At 39.7% G+C, this 21,270-nt stretch overlaps 1 protein-coding gene across 2 annotated transcripts in view; it reads right to left on the bottom strand.

The window, feature by feature from the left end:
• RNF31 (ring finger protein 31) overlaps positions 1 to 21,270 on the bottom strand; it is a 1,258,066-nt gene that overhangs the window by 263,757 nt on the left and 973,039 nt on the right. For both annotated transcript variants that reach the window (XM_044058825.1, XM_044058826.1), the window contains exons 18-19: positions 7,466 to 7,579; positions 2,821 to 2,878 (exon numbers count right to left, since the gene is read on the bottom strand). In XM_044058825.1, the coding sequence (XP_043914760.1) occupies positions 2,821 to 2,878; positions 7,466 to 7,579 (172 nt within the window). The remainder of the gene's footprint in view (positions 1 to 2,820; positions 2,879 to 7,465; positions 7,580 to 21,270) is intronic.

Here is a 21,270-nt window from a genome sequence, read left to right on the forward strand (position 1 = left end):
ATTTCTTTCATGTTAATGTGGTCTTCCAACTGTTGGGGAAATCCTCTTTCTTGGACCATGATATTGTTGGAAGAAGCCCCCATCCCAGATCTGAAGCATCTGTATACACCACCTAAGAGGGAGAAAGCTTGAAAACATAGGCTTGGATTTAGACGAATCCATCACAGAAATTACTGTTTGAGACAAGTCATGAAAGGGGATGGAAATTCCAAAGGATGGCAGTGTGTAAGCCAGATTGTTTTTACATACCATTAAATCTTCCTCATGTGGAGTCTGGTGAAAGGAACCATAGGGATGGTGGAAGCCAAGTACTTCAACAGCCCACAGAAACCACTTGTAAGGGAAGAGGAGTCTGGAAGAATACTGTCCAGAAGGTGACATTGGGTGGAGGAAGAAAATACATCATAGGCAAGGTCTGAATCCTGCATCCCAGGAAAACTTGATCCTGAAAAGGAGTCAGAACAGATTTCTTACATTTGAGTGTGAATCCAACACTTTGCAGCAGAAGCATGGTAAAGGTGAGACTCTGAAGAAGCAGCTGCTGGGAAGGAGACTGGATGAGTAGGTCATCTGGACAGGGAAAACTATGGATACCATGGAGTCTGCAGTACGTTATGACCTTTGTAAGACATTTGGTAAAGCCTCTCAGAGCTGTGGAAAGACCAAAAGGCAAAGCAGAGACTTGTAATATGAAAAAGAAGCAGAGAACCCTAAAAATTTCCTGAACAGAGGGTGAACAGGAATGTGAAAGACCAACTAGCCCTGAGAGAGTAGCAAGGGGACAGGAACTGGAGACAGAACATTTTGAAAGAGGGGACCCTCACAAAAGTGTTGAAAAAGAAGAGATCCATAAACAACCTGGAATAAAACACTGTCTCTCGCTGTGAAGGAGGAACAGCCTGAATAGTTCCCTGAGTCAAAAGGTCATGAAGAATTGGAGTAAAATGAGGAAGTTGGCAAAGTGGAGACTAATGAATCCCTGAAAGGGATGGAAGGGATTTCCAAACCATGAACTAACCTTTTTGCATTAATGAAAGAACCCAGGAATCCATGGTGATCTGCTGCCAGACTGTGTTGGACAACATTAACTAGAGGGAAAGAGGAAACTGGCTGAGGAGCAGGGAAGGGTAACCATCAAATAGAAATAAATTTGTCAGGTAAAGAGGGCTTTTGACTTCTAGAATCCTGAATGAGTTTGCCAGAAAATATCCTTTTGAAAGATTTCTTACTCCTTAAGGAAGGCTTCTGCTGTCTACATACAAAGGAAGACTTAAGAAGGATAATTCCTTGAAATGTAGGGATAGGAGAAAGAAACATCTGTTTGAGGTCCTGCATAACCTTCCCTTTATCCTGTAAGGTTTTAAAAAGCTCTGCAGCTGCAGAACCAGATAGATTCTGAGAGTCCAAGGGAGAATCCAACAACTTGGCTTTTATATCAACAGGAAGAGATTGTAACCTTAGCCAGGAGTACTGGAGTAAGACAGAACCTGATGCAGCAGTTCTATAAGATGCATCAGCAGCATTATAACTGCAATTGATAGAACAGAGAGCAACAACAGAAGCAGAACTGAATAAAAAAAGCAGAAGTCTCATCCTGACTCAGCCTCCAACTGGGTCTCAACAGAGGGCACTGACAGTAGAACTAGATGTTCCTTGAGTTTTTCAACTGACCCAACAGAGATATCCAGCACAGGCTGTATACCAGAAGCCTCTAAACACATATTTTTTGACTTTTTGTTCTTATGAGGCAGCTGAATGTCTAGACAGTGGATTCAGAAGCCATGGTTCCCTTCGTAAGTAACTTCAGACACTGGTTCTCTATGTAAACAGAAAAGGAAGACAAATGGCTCTGAAGGGTATTGGATTCAAAACCCTGACAAACAGCACACCAAGTATGACTGTGGTCTGCACCTTGGCAGAAAAGACACTTGTCATATCTATCTTTAATAGGAATCTAACTACCACACTCATATTTCCCCTTTCTGGATGACATATAAAATGGTAAATCAACAAAAAAGAAAGAAGGAAAAGTCTCCAGTGGGATACTTATCTGCCAGAGGCTCTGTAGATGGAACAGTGCAATGAATGACTTGATAGTAACATTCAGACTGGCAACAAAGAAGTTCTGATGATTACGTGTTTGTGTCCGTAAATCACTTATGTACCTTGCATCCTGGACGTAAAACATTCATCTGAAGTACGACACCTGGAAGGGCCTAAGGCTTTGGTATGCTGGCTGGATAAGGCTATCCTTAGTAGGATATCCATTTAGTAAGTAATACTGAAACAATGACAAGGACATCAGCTATTATAGCAGACAGCATAACTTCTAAAATGAACATGAAGCAATATTACTTTAGAAAGCAATATTACTTTAGAGAGAGGGTCATTGAAAAATGGTGAGGTGTCCAAAAATGATCAGTACATAATAGATCAATGAAAGTATTATGCAGAATGCTGAAACACAGCATACAATAGTTTGTGTGTGTGATTATGTACGTGTGTTTAGACAATGCTGTCCCCTCTGGGAGTACATAGTTGGTTGCATCGGTGCCATCCAGAAACATAACTCCTTCTTCAGGTTTTCTGCAAATTTCAGAGGCTGTGTCACTCCTGAAATTATTTGGTGCATGTCTTACATCCCTTAGATCCAATGATGCATTCTGTTCTGTACTTTAAATAGTAGTGGTTTATGGAAAAATATTAAATATTTACTGGTAAATGGTGGTGGTAGCTTTCACACTTGTATTCCATGTGCATACATACACATGCACACCCACAGTATAACAAAAGCAGTAATAATCAAAAATCAGTGCTCACCTCCAGGTGTTGCATGGGTTCCTGCAGGAGGTTCAGTGTTGAAATGAACAGCCTTCATCTAAAACAGAAAGAAAAGGTACTGTAGAAGAAATACCAATTAGAACTTTTGACAAATCACTTCTGATATTCAGCTATGCTGTGTGTGTGTCCCAGTTTGAAGAGGCTACCTCTCCCTTACAAATCAATTTTTTAGTACACCAAGCAGCATTTGCTGAACCTGTAAATGCACACAGCTAGGAGCTCCATCTTGCCTGGTACACTTAACCACTATTTTGATGCTTGTTCTATGAAAGAAGTGGAAATCAGCAAACGTGCATCTTCTACCAGAACTGCTATATCCCACACAGGTCACTTCTGTTCTGAAGGCCTAAAACTGCAGCATCACTTGGCTTCTAGAAGATGTTGGCAGTATTTACAGGGATGTTTTCAATGCCTTTAGGAGCAGTGTGGCTTTCTCTGTGGTTAGTGTGTGGAAGAGAGACATTGTTGAGGCATACCAGAAATTCTTAAAGAATATGATATGACATTGGCACTCATATTCTTTTAAGAAATAGCACGAAAGTGCTTAGCTGAACAAATTAATATAGCTATAAACTTTATAAAACAATAAATAGTGAATTATAAAATAAATCCATAAATCACAGCTGGTTAGAGTTTCATGCTTAACAGGACTTCATCAGACAAGACAATGCAAGGTAACCCCAGTCTAATATACAGGATTATGACTGCATTGTCAATCACTCTCACATTGTTAATGCATTTTAGGAACAGATTCAAGAAATTCATCTCAAAAGTGAAGATCAAGAAATGAATTTCCTGAATTAATTTCAGAGTTATATTAACAGTTATGGAAAGAGACCTGCTCATAATTCTTTGTAGCACATGGAGCTTTAGCTTCCCCCAATGTACTACAACTTACAACTCATGAGTAAAGCTCAGGTGGTGAACTTCTTGAATCCATTTCAAAAACACATTTAAAAATAGGAGCTGTCCCTCAGTCCCCCCAATTTACTACAAGTTACAAAGAGATATGTACGAGTGTGTCGTAACAGCTTTGAAAGCTGTAACACACTCAGTGCTGCCACAATGACAACAAAAAAAAAGCAGAGTGCACCCGTAATTGATGAAGAGCTTTAAAACCATTAAGACCCTTCATGTTGCCATTTTTGCTTTTTGTGTGGAGGGATGAAGTGACTTACAGTTTTTAAAGCTATCAAAACGCTTCTGATGCTATTCTGTGGTAGGTTCCATGTGTGTTGCAGTAAGAGACCAAATCATGACAGCTGCGAAACATCTAAGCAGGAAAAGGTCAGTCGTTTGCTCTTACCCAACTATATGGATCTGATGAAGTTCTATCTGCAAAGGACACTACCTTTCAGCTACGTGTATAAAGGGTGCTGCTGGATTACTGTAATAAATTGAATAGCACACAATTCTGAAGTGTTTTTACTTTCCATGCTTCTAAAGTTATCAGCATAAAGTGATCACATCACTATAGCCTTTTTTTAACAACCAATAAATCTATTAATTTTAATTATCTGATATAACTGCACCCAGCTGTTTATTTTCACATCACATATTTGATTAACCAATGTAATCATGTTTTTAAGCTTGGAATATAGTGCCTGTTAGTTACGTCTTTCCTGGCAAGTTTAATAATTGAATATAGTAAAGCTAATTCATAAAGTTGTAATATTGTATTACTGTCCCAACTCTGTAAAAACAGCAAGGGGTTAAGCATCACTTTAGTAGGTCACAGTTTATCACACAGAATATGAGGACTGTTAAAGGTTAGCAATACTGGACAAGACTGAAACACATATTATCAGTCTGAGGCTCCTGACTGCAGTGACATCAGCCTACTGAAATACCTAGGTATAATTCAGCCAATGTAGACCATGTTGTAGTATATTTATGTTGGCACTTCCATGCAAAATGCAGGAAGTCATAAGACCAAAAAATCCATAAATAAACTACTTGCATGTAATTTCTCCCAAGGAGACAGCTTTGTGTTGCTACTTAAAAGAAGACAAACCACAGTGCTGCATCTTGCATGAGGGGGCATACAGAGAAAAAAACATTATGCAACTCCAGGCTAATACACATTTCTAATTTTCTCCAGGGCTTCCCTGAATCCTGGGATGCTGAAACAATACCATGCACATATGGCTGATGAAGAACGCATACTGACAATGATATTTGCCAGACCACCTGCTATTGATCAAGAAACAATTAAACTAAGAAAAAGGACTGCTAATGTGTCACATTATCCTGCTGTTCCCTTTGAACAAAACAGCGTACCAAACACTAAGTTTTATAAGAAATGACAACACTAATCAACCAAGAAACAAGCAACATTGTTTGTGAGTTAGACAGACCAGCAATCAAACTATCTTTCATTTCCTTTCCAAGAGTAAGCATATAAAAAAAAAAATCACAGGAAGGCAAACCGCAGCCATGTCCATACAATAGAAATCACTTCATCTGAATAACTTTGCACTCATACCAATGGGTTCCTGGTGCCTTTCCAGGCAATTTCTAGGAATGCAAAATACCTCAGGGACTGCCCATAGTGCCACTAACCATTTTATGTTGATATTTAGGAAAATCACTACTGCCAAGCAGTTAAACATAGTCTAGTAAAGACTGTACTGCAAGAAAGGCTACACAATTCCTTTACATATATAAAGCTCCTACTGGCAAGTACGATATTCTAAGCACATTATCTAAACAAACTGACAAGCCACAATTCATATCTAAACAAGGAAGTACACCATTAACAGTCTGTGACAAAGGTACAAGTTTGACACCCCCCCCCCCCCCCCCAGTTTCACATATACTGGTTCTTTAACCTTGAAGGACAGCAAATTACTGTAGCTAATAATCTCATAAAAATGATCTGAAGGTTATAAAGTATTAATATCTCTAAAGTAGAAGTCTCACACTACACAGTGTTTTAAAGAAATAGTGTATCCTCAAATAATACTTCGAATTAAATTAATTCTAAAATTTAACACTGTGATATTTTACAATGTAAGATCTTATTCATGTACCAGGTTTAATCAGGTCCTTTGTGTTCTTCAATAAATGTAAATTCTCTCATACATAATCCTAACACAAAGTAGATCACAGTGTCCCATTTGAAGACTTTTCATGGAGTGCCATGTGCTCCCTATGGTGCATTACACACCTGAGGAGGGGAAATGATTGCACAGACTTGCAGAGACTCAGAGCTTCTCTTCTTTGCCATGCTACACAAAGATGAGGCACTAGGTTCCTGCTGCTGGGGTTAGAGCTTTTGAAGTACCCTAAGTGCTTCTTAAGGTCAATTAAAAGTTTTTAAATCAGTTGCAAGTTGAAATTTCAAATGCGGGTACAGGAGATGGAATTTCACCTTGCAAATTGTGCACTGTTTTAACACTGGCAGGAACTAAATCCTCTTTTCCCGTGGCTCTACAGACTAGGCATGGTCACAAAAACAAAAACCTCCTGACATAGCAACAGTACATGTTTTTTATTAACTTCAGAGTTTATTTAACATAATCTATTTTTTGTGCATAAAAGGCAAACAATTATGATGGGCAGAGGCACAGCGCACTGAGCCCACTAGGAACAAAATTTCTATGCACCCACTTCACTATAATAGAATCTGCAGGCATCCCCATCCAAGTAGCCTACTCCTGTTTAATAAATTCCAGACAAATCAGTACCCTCCAGTTTTTTAGGTAATCCCAAAGAACAAATTCTTTCATCTAGCATAATTCTTAACATCCATCAAACAGGCTTCAAACTGCTCAAGTCGGGCTTCAGAAGTCACAGCATATGATCTGCCTCAAAGACATTGCGTTATAACAAAGAGTTGGTCTAAATGCTCAGTATGAGTCCTCTAGAACCTGAGTGTTTCCCTGGAGCTCTGCTTAGAGCTTAGTTCTTACCTTAATCAAATTGTCCGTTACCGCTGCAAGGATTTCCCTGTGATGGATATGGTCCTGTGTCTACTGCATAATACAAATCTACTACCACAGCCTGGCCATGTGACTGCATCAACTGTCACTTCCTTTTCTTTTTGTTAACATAGGTAACACCCAAAAAATCATACATATTTATGCACAAAAAGTGACTTTCCAACATGGCTTAAGTACTGAAAGAATTTTATTTAGTAGATTAATGGCAGACAGGAGCAGCTGTGAAAAGCCACTGTTAACCGCAGTACATCCCAGAGGCTTTATGACATTTGCAGGCTCTGAAATAGGGATAACATCTTTCACCATTGTTTAGAAACAGTGCCACTGATTTTAGTGTGGTGGCAGCATCTTTCACTACTGTCTACAGAGTATATTACAGGATCTGGAGCAGAGTTACCCTTTACTACAGCCACGGCCTACAAAGGAGCTATACTCTTTCATGGCTACTTCCTACATCACTGCCTATGGGTATTTATAAAGATCAAGGAACGGTGGGACATTCTTCCACTGTCAATTTTTATATCCCTTCCCCACAGAGACTCCTGAACAGGGAAGCCAAAACAAGCAGAACTGGGAAAATGGTAACCATACAGAGAAAGCATGAAAAAATGATTGTTTCCAGAACTAATTCAAATAAAGCTAAAAGAATGGCTTTAATCTCTTATGTTATATGAAGTTACCATGAGCAATTTTTTCAGTCTTTCAACATCCCAGTCTCGTAGGTAGGAGAGACAGTCACGTGGGTGGTGGGCATGGAGGGATTTCTTCAGTGAACAATTCTGAACTGTACATTTCTGAAACAAAAAGCAAATCAACACACGTATAAGAAAAAATATATACATTCTGTTTATAGTACATTTCTCTTTCCAGTCAAAGTGATTTACCAGGAAATATGTTTCCAGAAGCAGCACTTGTTTCTAAGCAGCGCACAGAAATCTCTGAATAAATCTCAAGCTTTCTAGCTTTAATGGTAAATATGCAACACTGTATGTCAGGATGTAAAAAGAAACACTGAACACTGTACCAATCACTCTACTTTAGTTGTTGTGAGGAGGAACGTATGTCATTGCAAATCTGCCCTATGTAACTGCCAAGTTGGAAAATACTGGGAGTGCACTGAAAAGCGGATTTTTTTTTGGGGGGGGGTTCTTATACTGTCTGTTGCACAAACTGCTCCAAGTTACAAAAAAAAATAGAAAAAAAGAGAGAGAGAAGACTCACATCTTATCTGACACCTCTATAATTACTAACAAAAATCAGTGTAATACGCAGCGGTCATCAATTAATGGGAATTTTTATTTTGCATTAAATTATGTCCCTCAAGGACAATAACCGGGAAGATGGATTTTGCCTTTATTCCTGTTCCCATTTCACAGGCAATGTGATACAGAACTGATTTGGAGTTCACACACCCCTTTTCAGTTTAATATAAAGTCGTTTCACAATAGCACTACAAATTATACCAGGATAGAAACCTGGTTGCGATAATACAAGTACCGATATGAAATGTGTCATGTGTATACTGCTCCATATTTATTATTACTCAATTTACATTGTATAGTTTGCGCTTGCCTGTAAGTTTAAAGTTGCATTTTGTTTCTGGATGCCTCTTGGCTTGTGACTGAAAAGGGTCTTTGAATCAGCTTATTTAACTAGCAAACAAGAAGTAAAAAATATTAACAGGAACAGTGCCTGAGGAGAAGATACCAAAACCCTGAAAAAGAGACAAGCATAACAGTGGATCTCGCACAAGCCAGCCTACCCTTTGACATAAAAGCATGGTGGTCACAGTGCAGCCAAGATCCATAAAAACAAACTGAGCAGAACAAACAAAGGAAAACACACTTGAATTATCCTGCATGACCTGCCCAAGACTTTCTACTTTTTCTGTCACCTCCACTTCTTCTAAACAGGGTTGCCTGTAGGAGCCAACATCTCAGCCCTGGTCTGCTTTTGTAATTACATACAGTGAAGTATCTAGAAAGTGCAGTAGAAATCCACTGTTTCACAGCCACAGTCTATAAATGCTGAGGTCCAACAAATGTTCAGTGATGCCTCAGCTACCTACCCTTTTAACAACAGCATATGTCACAAATGAGTCAGTTCTGAACTCTTGCAAAATGATGATGATTCAGCTCTACTAATTTTACTCTCACCTTAACCAAAAAAGCCACTTAGAAAGGATTTTCCCACCCCTAATGACAGGATACCGGCAATTCTGACAAAATGAGGTGCAGCAAAGTTAAAACTGTCTTAATGAGTGGCACAGCCTTCCCCTGCATCAAAGCAATCTCATGACACTTACATTAATCCTGAAAACAGCACTGACGTTTAGGAACAAAATCCAAGCTATAAACCAATTTGCTCTTCCTGTCCCAACTTACAGTTTTGGAGTGACTGACTGGTCCCAAAATGTGTTGGATAGATTAAATAGGAAAACAAGAATGATGCTTCATGCTCACCAAATGATTTATAAAGATCAGTGTATACCAAGATTATATATTCCCCATTCCGAAGGAGGGACGGGCCTCCTTGAAGTTGATTACATGTATTGATCTGCAGTTGTAGGACTGCACACATCTGCTGACCTCACAAGACCCAAACGTAGTGAAAGTTTTGAAACATGAGGAGAATAGATCTAAGTTGACCTCTCTGCTTAATCTAGCAGAAGCATACTGGTGTCAAGCAGGAATGGAAATCAAACCAGAAGTAGATAAAAATCAGGCAGCAACCGAACATGCCAAAAAATAAAAGAAAGAATATAAGGTGAAGTACCAGATAAGAAGGCAAAAATGTGGAACATGCATAAATACAGTTGCAAGTATAGCAAATTTCTGGAAGAACCTCATGTTGATCAAGAATGTATGCAGGACTGGTTAAGGACAGACTAATTCAAACCAAGAGATGAAAGGTTAATATTGGCGGCCCTAGATAGTGGCCTACGTACACATTGGTTTACAAAGTCCATTGAACATGTGAGAGAAACAGACAAATGTAGGTTTTGTAAAACCGAACTGGAAACTTGTCGCACACCTCATTGTTGTTTGCGACATACTAATAGCAGAAGGACTGTATACTGGAAGGCATAGTAATGTGGCAAGACTGTTGCACTGGAGATTGTGCAAACATTATGGTATTGAAGGGGCTGAAAAACACTGGAAACATCAGCCACAAAGCATCACAGAAAATTATGAAGTTTATATCACATGGGAATACCCATTATCAACAGTTCAAAAGACAAATGCTAGAAAAATGGATATAGTGGTCCATCAAAAGAAGACAAAAGTAGCACTGATTGCTATAATTGCCACACCAAGTGACAACACTGTGCTGCGTACAGAGGGACACAAAGTCATAAAATATCACAATCTGCATGCAGAAATTAGACCAATGTGGAAGAAAGATACCCAGACAGTTCCAATAGTAGTAGGAGCAACGGGTCTTATAATAAAGAATCTACAATTGTGTTTAGATATGCTACCAATCCATGTAACCCCATACGAACTGCAGGAGGAATCATTAGTGGGCGCACTGCGAGTGCTGCGAGGAGCACTTTTGGCTGACATCAAAAATTTAAACAATACTAATTTCATTAACTTTAACTGTACTTTGACTTAGTAATGGGATCCATTCCCGCCATGGTATTAGGAAACCCAAAAGATATGGAGAAATTAAAAAGAGTTAGGGGTCCAAGTGGAAAGATGGTAAGTCAGCAAGTAAAGGAGAGTAATACTGCTGAAACTGAATTCATCCTCAGGTCTTGGTGAGTACCTTCGTGAGGTGGACCCTGTTTTTTCACAAAATCTCACCAAGATGACACTGATATATAGACTGTATCTATATAGCATATATCATGGACAGAAGTAAGTTAAAAATTAAAAAAGATAGCTGGGTGCACAAGACCCAGGATAAAAAAGTGCCCAATCCTGGTAGACACACTAGTGCCAGGACTGGAAAAGATAACAGTGTAGAATCCTCAAAATACAGAAACATTCCAACAATGGGACCAGGCCAGGCCCAGGGGGAGGATGCCCTCCCCTCCCTTTGTAGAAGGAAGTAGTAGTCCACAAAAATCACAAAACCTGATAGGCTAAAAAAGAGCTATAAAGATGATAAAGTGGACTACTAAGGATAACAAAGAAATTATGTATTGTTACTATTATGCAAAAAGGCCATAATGTCTAGATACAATATATACAAAATGATTAAGAGAGAAATTAGAGGAAATAAAATACTTTCACAGGAAAAACTGTCAGAAGCTTCAAATGAAAATTTGTGTTCATTAATACAACAGACTTGTGAAAAACAGTATACAGATCAAGAAACTTTGATCTATTTGGAAAAAGAAGCATCTGAGGAAGTGCGAAAATATAAATAACAAAGCTAAAGATATTTGAAAAGTATAAAAAAAGAAATATGGACATGGGAAAGAAAGAGAGATTTGATATGGTGTAATACACTTATGCAAAAGGAAAAAGCTAAATTAATCAATACAAAGACATTCAAAGTGAAATGCAGGCAAAGGCATCTGCATATGGAAAATTTCACAATAAAAATAATGCCACAAAGAGGTAACATATAAAAGAAGATTAGTAAAGTAGAAGTTTAAAATAAATAGAAGCTGAAGTTATGGAGTGCCTGCGAAGTGAAGGATTTGGTGTAGGAGGTCTAACACAGGTTACATCACAGCATGATGGAACGGGTTCCCAAAGTAGGGAGAAGCAGGAAGATCAGGAGACATCTGAAGAAGAAATATGGACATGGGAAAGAAAAAGAGATTTAATATGGTGTAATATTTATGCAAAGGAGAAAACAAAACTAACCAATACAAAAAGAGCAGCACCAAAGATATTTGAAGAGAAATATAGGCAAAGGAATCAGGACACGGAAAACTTTTCAATACAAAAAATAAGGAGACAAAGAGGAAAAGCAGAAAAGGAGATTAGTAATGGAGAAGTTAAAGAAGTAGAAACTGAGGTTATGGAGTACCTGAGAAGTGAAGGATTCAGTGTAGAAAATCTAATTCAGAAAACACAACAACAGGATGGAGCAATGGCTATCTAAAGTAAGAGGAAACCAGTGAAACAGAAGTAATTGGTCAGGTGCCATATGAAGATATTTTGGAGCCTTCCACAGGAAACCAGTATAAATGTTCACTTGAAGCTGTACAGCAAAGGAAGGAACAGGAAATTGTGGAAACTCTGAAGCAGTCAATGCTGAGGTGTGACATGCCAGTGAGTTCCCATATGATAGAGCAACACATGGCACAGGATGAAATTGAAGAGAATGTGCCACAGGAAGATGCTACAGAACTTTCTATAGAATGCCAGTAGGAAATGGAAAACAATGGAGGTGCCCTCGATTTGGAAGAAAATGAGCTAAGAGAAGAGTTACTTGATTTAACAGACATAGCTATATCAAGACCAATGCAAGAAATAGACTGCAGAATGTCAATAAAACTCAAAAAGTAAGAAATCTGATAAAACAAATGCATGCAGTAATTAAGACTGTCCATAGAGATCAATGTGATATAACAGAAGTAAACAGGATATACTACTGTGCAGCTAAATTAATAACTGATTCTACCAAAGAACACAGGGTAGTGAGGGAAAGGAAGGGGAGAAATCAAATACCATCATGGAAGTATCGAAGAGAGAAAACTATAAAACAATTAAGACAAGACGTGTCACTGTTAGAAGACTATAGAAGAGGGAACAGATCAACATACTAAGAAAGACAGATGTGATAAATGCAATGCACAGTATTAGAACAGACCAGGATCTATCATGCACTATCACAAATAACAAACTAAAAATTTCAGCACAGGCGAATGATGACCCAAAAAGGTTTTATAGAGAATTGGGAAACAAGGTAAAAGGAATTGAAAGACTGCCAAACAAAAAAGAAGAAATAGATACATTTTGGAGAATTATATGTGAAGATACTGTGGAACATAACAAAGATGCTAAATGGATAGAAGACGTAAAAGAAAGAATAAGAAGCTTAAAGGTGCAGGATATGAAATGGGATGAAGTAACAGCCAGAGAGATTGAAACAAAGTTAAGAAAAGCCTCTAATTGGAAAATCCCAGGCCCAGAGGCAGTATCTAACTTTTAGTTAAAAGTATTAACATCTTTGCACGAAGATTTAGCTATGAGTAAAAACTATTTGCGCACCTCAAACAGATACCAACCTGGCTAACAACAGGAAAAACAATGCTACTACTTAAGAGTGAAACTGGAAGTTACCCTAAAACTGTAGACCAATAACTTGCCTTCTGATGACATATAAACTATACACTGGAGTTGATGTCGACAGAGTTTATAGTCAATTAGAAGAAAACTCAATTATGGCAGTAAATCAAAATGGCAATAAAAGAAAGTCCTATGGAACAAAGGATCATTTGTTGTTAAACTGTAAAAAGGGGAGGAATTTAAGTATGGCATGGATTAACTACAAAAAAAACCATTTGACAGTATCCCACATTCATGGAAAAAAGTGTGCTTAAAAATGTATAAGATACATCCTACCCTGATCGACCACATTACAGTGGCCATGAAACAGTGGCAGATCACTTTACAATTAAGCCACGATAAAGGACAAATTATTATCCCAGGGATAAAAATTCAAAGGGGGATATTCCAACTCTCTGTCACCATTGCTATTCTGCCTTGCCCTTAACCCATTAAAGCTGTCTGCTTAATATCTTAGGCCATAGCTATAATTTGGCTCCTAGGAAACAACAAATTGTAAAGACTTCTCATCTTCTCTTTGTCGATAATTTAAAACTGTATAGATCATTAGATGAAGAAGTGAAAACACAACTGCAGGTTGTTAAAACTTTTTCAGATGATATAACAATGTCATTTGGTCTTATTAAATGTGCAAAAACAACATTTTGAGATGGTAAACTGCAACACCAAGAAAACATCAGTTTGGGACAAGTATGTGGTAAAAAAGAACTTGAGTAAGAGGGAGTGTATAAATATTTGGGAACTGCTGAAGGATCAACAATAAAACACAAACAAATGCGAATAAAACTTAGTACAGTATACTTTAGAAGACTTAAATTAACCCAGAAAATAGCACGGACATCTAGGAACAAAATCCAAGCTATAAACCAATTTGCTCTTCCTGTCCTAACTTACAGTTTTGGAATGATTGACTGGTCCCAAAACGTGTTGGATAGATTAGACAGGAAAACAAGAAGGATGCTTCATGCTCATCAAATGATTTATAAAAATCAGCACACACCAAGATTATATATTCCCCGTTCCAAAGGAGGGATGGGCCTCCTTGAAATTGAGTACATGTATAGATCAGCAATTGTGGGACTCCACACATACCTGCTAATCTCATAAGACCCAAATGTAGTGAAAGTTTTGAAACATGAGGAGACTAAATCTAAGATGACTTATAGGTTCATAGGTTCATACTAGGCTATCTGCCCTAGGGCATTTATAAGCCTAGCCAGAGTGTGTGTGGCTTTCACCACCCCTTAGGATGAGAATACTATACCCATTAGTTTGCTGTGCCTCTGTCCAGCAGTGATACAGAGATGATTCCCTGGGTAAACCTACGATCTCCCATCCACTCGTCAAGATTTCTCTTGAACAGAGTCAGTGAGGGGCTCTGCCTCACATGGACTGGGATTCTGTTCCATAGTGTAGGGAGTCTCTGGGTGATGAATCTGTCCCTCCAGCACATCCTATTTATATCCGTGTTGAGGTTTAAGTCTCTTGCTCGTGGCTCTGGTGGATTTGGATTTTTGAGGTGGAGCATGTCCATTAATTCGGGTTGGACATGGCCTTGTATGTCAGGCACAGATCACCTCTGAGCAGACGGTATGACTGAATAGAGCTGGAGTTTCTTCAGTCGGGCATCGTATGACATATGTTTGAGCCCCTTTATCCTTTTGGTGAGGAACTTTTGGGGTCTTTCCAACTGCTGCAGGTGTCGGGTAAGGTACATTCAATGGGGTTGTACTCAATCATTGGTCTGATAAGTGAAGAGTACAGGGGTACAATGACCTCTCCTGATCTGGATGTGAATCCCTTCATGATCAGGTGGGCAATGTAGAAGGTCTTCCTAACCACTTTGGCAATGTGAGTGTCAAACGAGAGGTTACTGTCAACTTGGGTCCCCAGGTCCCTGATAACTTCTTCCGTGTTTAATGGATTACCACCTATGTGGTAATTAGGGGTTACCTTGTTTTTCTCAAAGGGTATGACTATACATTTTTTGGCATTTAGCTTAAGGCCATGGCTCTGGCACCAGTTATCCATTTCTATGAGACCTTTCTGGAGGATGTCTGTGTCTGATGGAGTGTCAATTATGGTGCCCAGTTTGCAGTCATCTGCAAATTTTGTCAGCCACAATCCCCCTATGTTTGCCTGCACTTCAGAAAAGTAAATGCAGAACAAGAGGGGGCCCAGGACTGAGCCCTGTGGGACACCGCTCGTGACCAGCTTAGAATCTGACATGGCACCAGCAACTCTAACCCTGTGTGTTCTGTCCTTGAGCCAGTTTGCAACCCATCTTGTGACATATGGGTTTACATCTAAGCTGGTGAGCTTTTCTATGATGCCCGAGTGGGGTATTGTGTCGAATGCTTTTGCTAGGTCAAGGTAGGCTGTGTGAACTGCCTTACCCTCATCAATGGCCTTAGTGACGGTTTCGAAAAGTCGACCAAGTTCAAGAGGCAGGATCTGCCCTTGACAAAGCCAAATTGGGTAGGATCCAGTGTCTGTAGGTCCCCAATGTCTTTATTTATGAGTTCCATTATGATCCTCTCCATAGCTTTGCAGACAAGGCTCGCAAGCTTATGGGCGGTAATTTCCAGGGTCCGTAGAAGCACCGCCTTTGTGGAGTGGGACCACAGTTGCCGTATGCCATTCTTTGGCACGATCCTGTAGTAAGGCTAAGATTAAACAGCAGCCTTATGTGTGGGTTTAGCTCCTCATTGAGTTTGTGTAGCACACAGCCGGGGACACCGTCCGGTCCCATTGATGCTGTGTTTTTTGCTTTGGAGAGCAGCTCTCACCTGGGCATCTGAGATGTTTGGGAGGCTAGACTCTGGTGGGATAGATATTTCTCCTTTTGGGGGGGAGGGGAGAAATTTGCACTGAACCTGTCTGCCAGTATGTTGGCAATGTCTGTGGGTTCAGTGATTTTTTATCATTTTGGACTAATTCTGAGCATATCTGGGAGTTTCCACCCAGGTTTCTAACATAGCTAAAGAAGGCTTTATGATTGTCTTTTGTGTCATTAGTGATTTTTCTCTCAAAGTTGGCCTTGGATGATTTTATGAGTGATCGTAGTTTTTTGCTAGTATTGATCAGAGATGCCTTCCCAATTAGGGATTTTGCTCTGTCATGTAGTAGCTTTCTCCTCTTGTTGTAGAGTTTGTTTATGGCTGGAGTCCACCAGACCGGCGCCTGCCTTTGGTGGAAAGGGTCTTGATTTTATTAGGGATTGCTTGATCCATACATTCCTGGAGGTGCTCGTAGAAGGCATTTGTAAGGGTTTCAGCAGCGTGGGTTGTGGTTTGCACTGGCTCGGGGCCTTGAAGGATACCACTCAGTCTTAAGAAGTGTGAAGTTTGCTTTTGAGAAGCTCTTCACTGTGGTCTTTTGCTGGGGTGGGGCGGATGTGGATCTCCAGTGAGATTAATTTATGGTCTGATCTCACCAATGAGGGATATACTTCCGGTGTGGAGCATTTTGTCCCCATGTTTGTGATGATCAGGTCTAGTATATTTTCTCCTCTTGTGGGAATGGTGACTAGTTGTTCCATAGCATTTGAGTTTATGAACTCAAGGAACCTTTGGGCTAGGGTGTTGGGGCTTGAGTAATGTTCCCAGTCTATGTTTGGGTAGTTGAAGTCACCCAATATGATGGTGTTTGGAGAGACATTTATACTCTCCAGTGTCTTCAGGAAGGCTGTGTGGGTTTTCTGAGTTTGAGAAGGTGGTCTGTAGCATGTTACAAACTGTAGGGCAGTTTTACCTATGGTTAATTGCACCTGGATGGTCTCCGATGCTTCGGCGTTGCCACTAACCTGGAGGTGTGGGTATCCTTTATGAATATGGATACTCCCCTCCTTTTGTAGTTCGGTCCGGATTTTGGGGCGAACACATGATATGAGGTATAACCTGATAGTGCTGGGGTGCTCTCAGGAGCCTTGAATCAGGTTTCAGTCACAGCACAAACATCGATGTTCTCCATACTGAGGAGGGCTTCGAGGTGCATCTTGAGGTTTAGACTTCTGGCATTGAGCAGTATTACCCTTAGTTTTTCTCCATTTTTGTTTTCTAGGGTGGTAGGTTTATCATTTGAGCCTTGCCTAAAAAGGCACTATGGGGTGGCAAGAGCCTTTGCCAATATCCGGAAGCCCAGGGTGACAGGTGCAAGCCGCCCTTGAAGCAGCGTGGCTTGTCAAGCATGTCATCCCAGGCAGACAGACATTGATCCCCTTAGAATGACACCAGTAATTAAGCCAATTATTAAAGCTGATCATTTTGTCTCTGTATTGTGGCATCATTCTTGGTGAGGGTAGGATACTGCTCAGGGTCAGGGTCATACCGCCTGGGCTACATAATCTGAGAGCTCCTCTATGTCTCTTTTCATGTAGTCCAGGGAGGTACGTCTCAGGTCATTCACACCGGCATGGACAATGACTGAGTCATACTTGTACTTGCTGTGAAGTGACCTGAGTGCTTGTGTTATGTGGCGGATTCTAGCACCTGACAGGCAGCTAACTGTGATCTTTTCCTTGTTCAGTCTGGTGAGTGGGACGTCAGTGTGTCTGACTATGGAGTCACCTATAACAAGTGTGTCTGGCATTGTGTTTGGCTTTAAGGGCTGTGACTGTTTAGCACACTGACTTTGAGAACTATGTGTTGCATGTCTTATGTCTTGAGGTGGCAGTTGCTTGGGTATCTGCTTTGGAGGCCTCTGTAGTTTTGGTAGATTTTTGATCAGTGCCTCCGAGTATGTCTTTGTGTGTTTATGTGTTTGTTTTGCAGTTGTGATAGTTCTATGTGAAACTGGGTTTGTGGTGTGCGTGGTTTCCTTCTCCTCCTGTCTGGTCTTGCCAGTCCTGAGTTGAGAGAGCTCAGCCTCCAGTTTGGCTATATAGTTGCATCTCTCACATGTATTTGTGTTTTGTGGGAGAAGGAGTGGGTTGTTCAGGTACATGAGGCAATTGTAACATTGCCTCAAGATGCCCAGATTCACCAGCTGAACAGGAGAGGACGCTAGCAACTGACCCTTCGACATGCTAGAAAAAGTGAAAAGTTTGCTGTGTAACTGAGTCAGAAGGGACCTATAGGAAATGGGTACTCAAGGGGATTCTAGGCTAATGTAGTACTTTGTTTAGTATACAAGTACTTTACCTATATAAAAATGCTTTAGGAGCAAGTGCTGAGCTATTGAGATAGAGAATAGACTGTTTAGATTGCAAGTAGAGAAGTTCTAAGGGAAAAATTGAAGAGCAGACTTTACGGAGCCAGAAATAGTTTAACCTTGTTTAACCGGCGCTGCCCGATGGTGCTCTATGGGCAACTCCGCTAAATCGCGCTTAAAGCGGCTTTATAGCAGGGGGGTTGAAAAGACCTAGGAATTGACCCAAAATGGCCAATAGACTACAAGTTTCTGGCTGGAACCACTGCTCTAGGGACAAATAGGCTGCTCAGTGCTCCCCACTCCCACTGGTGAACAAAGAAGTTTCCTTTATCCAAATAAGGATATGGAATAGCACAGGAACCAAGCCAAAGCCCAGAGATCAGCAAACTCTGAAGACTGGACTATTCTAGTTCAGTAAGGTGGGAAAACAAGATTTTTTTTTTTTTTTTTTTTGCAGAAAACAGAGGAAAAACAGACAGTAAATGCTATAAATGCTTTTAAACGGCTAGCGACTTGAGTGTGTTAGCCTACAGGTAAAATTAAGCAACAAATAACTTTTTAAAAGTGCAAAACTGTTAATCAACACAAAACAGTTTAAATAGAATGCAGAGCTGTATAAACAGGCAAAAATGCAGTCGCTAAGCAGTAAATAATCAAAAGCCAGAAAAAATACTTAAATCAGGAAAAGTCACTCTTTTTGCTCTGCTGCTTGTAGAACTCTGCAGGACACCACGAGGAGCTGTGCTGAGTTGAATACAAGCTAAAAGCGGCTAAAGCGGCTTTATTACAGGGGCTGAAAAGAGCTAGGAATTGACCCAAAATGGCCAATAGACTACAAGTTTCTGGCTGGAACCACTCCTCTAGGGACAAACAGGCGCTCAGTGATCCCCACTCCCACTGGTGAACAAAGACGCTTCCTTTTATCCAAATAAGGATATGGAATAGCACAGGAACCAAGACAAAGCCCAGAGGTCAGCAAACTCTGAAGACTGGACTATTCTAGTTCAGTAAGGCGGAAAACAAGATTTTTTTGTTTTTGTTTTTTTCTTTTGCAGAAAACAGAAGAAAAACAGACAGTAAATGCTATAAATGCTTTTAAACGGCTAGCGACTTGAGTGTGTTAGCCTACAAGTAAAATTAAGCAACAAATAACTTTTTAAAAGTGCAAAACAGTTAATCAACACAAAAACAGTTTAAATAGAATGCAGAGCTGTATAAACAGGCGGAAAAGCAGTCGCTAAGCAGTAAATAATCAAAAAGCCAGAAAGAATACTTTAATCAGGAAAAAGTCACTCTTTTGCTCGCTGCTGCTAGTAGAACTCTGCAGTACACCACGAGGAGCTGTGCTGAGTTGAATACAAGCTTAAAAAGCGCTAAAGCGGGCTTTATTACAGGGCTGAAAAGAGCTAGGAATTGACCCAAAATGGCCAATAGACTACAAGTTTCTGGCTGGAAACCACTCCTCTAGGGACAAATAGGCGCTCAGTGCTCCCCACTCCCACTGGTGAACAAAGACACTTCCTTTTATCCAAATAAGGATATGGAATAGCACAGGAACCAAGACAAAGCCCAGAGGTCAGCAAACTCTGAAGACAGGACTATTCTAGTTCAGTAAGGCGGGAAAACAAGATTTTTTTTTTTTACTTTTTTGCAGAAAACAGAGGAAAACAGACAGTAAATGCTATAAATGCTTTTAAGCGGCTAAGCGCACTTGAGTGTGTTAGTCTACAGGTAAAATTAAGCAACAACTAACTTTTAAAAGTGTAAAACAGTTAATCAACGCAAAACAGTTTAAATAGAATGCAGAGCTATATAAACAGGCTAAAATGCAGTCGCTAAGCAGTAAATAATCAAAAAGCCAGAAAAAATACTAAAATCAGTTATAGCAAATACAGTTATAACAAATGCTCTGAAATATACTGTATATTTCCAAAATGTTTGAGAAGGACAGTCAGAACACAAGAAGGTTCAGGCGAAAGAGAAAAAAAAAAGTTTTGTTTTACTTTTTGAAAGGGAAAAAGGAGGAACAGAAGGCCTTATCAAATGTTCTCTCTGTATTAAGCAGAATGAGCTAATGACACTAGACTGGGAGGTGTGTCACAGTAGGGGCGGGCAACTGCAAAGCCACCAAGTATAACAGCAAGAGGAGGGTGGGACAAAATAGCCTACAAGACAGCAAGCACTACAGAGACAAATGAAAGTTTTTAAACAGATAAGGATTTGTGAAGATACTGAATAGACAAAGTGCTTTATATATATTAAATTGTAGTAATCTGTAAAAATAATTAAAAAAAATCAAGATGATACTTATATTTTGTAGCTCAGTTGCAGTCACAACTTCTCTAGTCTGCACTGTGTGCAAAAGACAGAAACTTTTTTTTTTTTTTTTTTTACAAGAACACAAAAGAACCAGCCCCCACTAGCCAAGAGATAATTACACAGAGGAGATGTTTCAGTTTACACAATAGCCTACCAGACAGCAAGCACTAGAGACAAATGAAAGTTTTTAAACAGATAAGGATTTGTGAAGATACTGAATAGACAAAGTGCTTTATATATATTAAATTGTAAAACAGTAATCTGTAAAAATAATTAAAAATATCAAGATACTTATATTTTGTAGCTCAGTTGCAGTCACAACTTCTCTAGTCTGCACTGTGTGCAAAAGACCTTCTCTGTTTAATCTAGTGGAAGCATTTCGGCATCAAGCAAGAATGGAAATCAATCCAGAAGTAGATAAAAATCAGGCAGCAACTCAATGTGCCAAAGAGCAAAAGAATTTTAAGGTGAAGGATCAGATGAGAAGGCAAGAACTGTGGAAAATGCATAAATATAGTTGCAAGTATAGCAAACTTCTGGAAGAACCTCATGTTGATCAGGAACAAATGCAGGAATGGTTAAGGAGAGGTGAATTCAAACCAAGAGATGAAAGGCTATTATTGGCGGCCCAAGATAGTGGTCTGCGTACACATTGGTTTACAAAGTCCATTGAACATGTGGGAGAAACAGACAAATACAGGTTTTGTATAACTGAATTGGAAACAATCGCACACCTCGTTACTGGTTGTGACATACTAATG

Source organism: Protopterus annectens, chromosome 16.part0 (assembly GCF_019279795.1).
Source record: "Protopterus annectens isolate FY-2018-M chromosome 16.part0, PAN1.0, whole genome shotgun sequence".
In the NCBI taxonomy this organism is placed as follows: Eukaryota; Metazoa; Chordata; order Ceratodontiformes; family Protopteridae; genus Protopterus; species Protopterus annectens.